This window comes from Papaver somniferum, chromosome 2 (genome assembly GCF_003573695.1).
Source record: "Papaver somniferum cultivar HN1 chromosome 2, ASM357369v1, whole genome shotgun sequence".
NCBI lineage: Eukaryota > Viridiplantae > Streptophyta > Magnoliopsida > Ranunculales > Papaveraceae > Papaver > Papaver somniferum.
In genome coordinates, this window is record NC_039359.1 from 14,811,561 (window position 1) to 14,814,619 (window position 3,059).

Below are 3,059 nucleotides of genomic sequence, written 5' to 3' on the forward strand. Positions count from 1 at the left end.
TCGGTGCGTGCTATTATATTATTTGTATTATTATATCATGTTTTGGCTCCTAATCGTCCTCCACGTGTGCGCTGCAGAATAGGGTTCCACAATGCCATTTTCAATACAAGTAATACGTTGGTTACCCGTCAGTGCAAGTATCTCCCACATTGACACTTGTTGCTCCCATTTCAAAACCAAGTTAGATTTCCGAATGATCCAGCCTTACTGTAAGTCTGTCTATTATATTTCGATTTGAAGCCGTCCACAAGCCAAACTTACCCACTGTAACCGGATCAGGGGTCAAAAAGATATTTATAAGATGAGACTTCTTGTCCCATCCCATTAATCCCAAGGCCAACTAGAATCTCCTTACTTATCGGCAGTGGCACTCTCTGATTCTCATCTATACAAGTGGACTTGTGGAGTAAAAGAGATGGTTTATGAGTTTATCCACTTGACTTTGTTTTATATTCCTGCAAATCTCATTTTGATCACTGCTTCTTTTAAGTCTAGTCTAACTTAGGTTTTCACTAAACCTCATTCTCAGCCATCTAGTCATTCTTCATCTGATCCGAACCGTATACACTATTTAATGCACACAAAAAAAGTCCAGGGAACCAGTACCATGTGGGTTAGAGCAACTGCAGTGGTGCGATCAAAACCAAAGATCAAAGATCAAAAAAAAGATCAAATTTTGGGTTTAGTCCGTGTTGTCACGTAACGGTGGCGATTAAAATTTGGTCGCGCGTAATTTAAAAATCCGCCCCAAAAAAATTTCATCGGGCGTATCTCAAATGTCCGCCCAATCAATCACCCGACGGACTTTAAGCTTACGCCTGTCAACAGGCGTACTTTAAGTTTACGCCTCATTTTTTTTTTTTTTTTTAATTTGAATTTTCATCGGGCGTAATTTAAATCTCCGCCCGTTAACAAGCGTACTTTAAATTTACGCCCAGCAACAAGCGTACTTTAAATTTACGCCCGACTATATTAGGATTTGGTATTTGGTCGCGACCAAATATGGTCCGGAATTTGATCTTTGGCTGGGATTTGATCTTTACTCCGTCCCACTGCGTCACGATCTCATCCCAAATTTTTGGTTATACTCGCCCACTGTGGATGCTCTTGGTGAATTTATCAGACTAAAATGTATAAAAAAATGTAAGTAGAAGTCATCTACAAGGTCTAAATTATTTAATCCAACTTGACACAAAGTTTCCAAGAAACTAGCACTAAAAACTGATTAAATAGGCCACTAATAAAGAATGTAATTAACCATTAGAAAATAATTTTTCAATCTGATAAGGAAATCTCTTCTTCAATCATGATATGATGTATAAAAATCACTGCTTAGTGCTGCAGTAGTAAGATAGAGTATTAGAAATGAGTTCTTCTACTCTCTTGTATGTTTTCCTCTGTATTTTCTTTGTTCAATTTCATCACACTCTTCAATCAGCATCACCCATTTTGTTTAATTTTGGAGATTCCAACTCGGATACCGGTGGATATGTCCCTGCCTCCGGTGTCTATATCGGTTTGCCACATGGTAACACATTCTTCCACAAGGGTACCGGCCGGTTTGGTGATGGACGACTAATTATCGATTTCCTCTGTAAGTACCCATTAATTATCACCACATTTTCCTCTGTAAGTACCCATTAATGGACGCCTAATTATTGTTTTGTGTGGAACTTTATCTTCATTGTATTTGTAGGTAAAAGTTTGAAGCTGAAGTTTCTAAGCCCATTTCTGGAGTCATTGGCACCAGATTTCAGAGGTGGCGCGAATTCCGCCATCTCCGGTTCAAAAACCATCATTGAACTATACTCCCCTTTTTCACTAGATGTACAGGTTAAACAGTTCAATCACTTCCAACTCCGTTCACTTCAACTCCTCTCAGAAGGTAGAATTCGCAACTAATTATGCGTAGTCCAATTTTGGATTAACAGCAGTCGAGAATACTTATTTATATTCCATGCAGGTCACAAAGATATGATCAACGAAAGTGGGTTCAGCAGAGCGCTTTACATGATTGACATCGGACAAAACGATCTTCTTGGTGCCCTGTATCTATCAAACTTAACTGCACCACCAGTAATCAAAAAGATTCCAGCCATGCTTGCAGAAATCAAATTAGCGGTTCAGGTACTTCGTTACCATTATCAAGAAGAATGTATGCATTCTTGAAGGCATTTCATTTATCTGACTTATGATTTAAAAATGTAGAATCTTTATAAATTTGGTGCCAAGAAATTTTGGATACACAACACCGGGCCACTTGGTTGTGTTCCGAGAGAGCTTGCTCGTCATCCTCATAACAACACGGATCTTGATCGAATTGGATGTTATAAGGTTCATAATGTTGTGTCCATAGCTTTTAATAAAGGATTGAAGGCTCTTTGTGAAGAATTGAGGTCAACATTTATAGATGCAATCGTTGTCGTTGTCTATGTTGATATATGTTGGAAAACGATTAATAAAAAAATAATTTTTTAAAGTTTTAATAAAAAATTATAATTTATTATTTTATTTTGTGAATGAAATTTTTTAGTCTCACATCGTGGAGTTTCCAATTTTTAGTAGTTTTAAGAAACTATATAAACCTTTTAGTCCCACATCGGAGAGTTTTTCTTCTTAAGTTGTATTTGTCAATTATATAAACAAATTCATTATTTTTGTAAAATCTATGGGAAAGGGGTTGCTCTATATTTAGAGAGACCCCAAGGGGAAAAAAATATTTTATATTGTTTTCTCAAGCGTTCGAGATTTTCCTTTATGGTTTTTTTCGGAGTTGCCAAGCTTAAGTTGAGCATTTACTACATATGCTACTAGTAGGCGTATTAGGGTGTTTTATCCTGGAGATATCCGTCCTGTGAGGGTTATAGCATCACTCTTGAGTGTAGCCGGGCGCTAATTTCTTAAGGGCAACGTGTTGAACACGTGGCTCACTCTGTTTTCCAAAGTTTTGCCTTGTTGCTGTTGCGGAGATATGGGGAGCTCATTCGTTTCATCAAATCGATCACTTCCATTATAAAGGAGCTAAGTATCAATAACTTTTGCTTATTTGATTTTTTCTT

The 3,059-nt window shown here is 37.3% G+C and overlaps 1 protein-coding gene across 1 annotated transcript; it reads left to right on the forward strand.

Annotated features, from left to right (window-relative positions):
- Positions 1-1,304: 1,304 nt before the first annotated feature.
- Positions 1,305-2,506, forward strand: LOC113352985 (GDSL esterase/lipase At3g62280-like). Its single transcript, XM_026596718.1, has 4 exons — positions 1,305-1,594; positions 1,697-1,885; positions 1,964-2,127; positions 2,209-2,506. Exons 1-4 carry the CDS (start codon positions 1,366-1,368, stop codon positions 2,476-2,478), a joined length of 852 nt encoding a protein of 283 aa, XP_026452503.1. The 5' UTR covers positions 1,305-1,365; the 3' UTR covers positions 2,479-2,506.
- Positions 2,507-3,059: the final 553 nt, after the last annotated feature.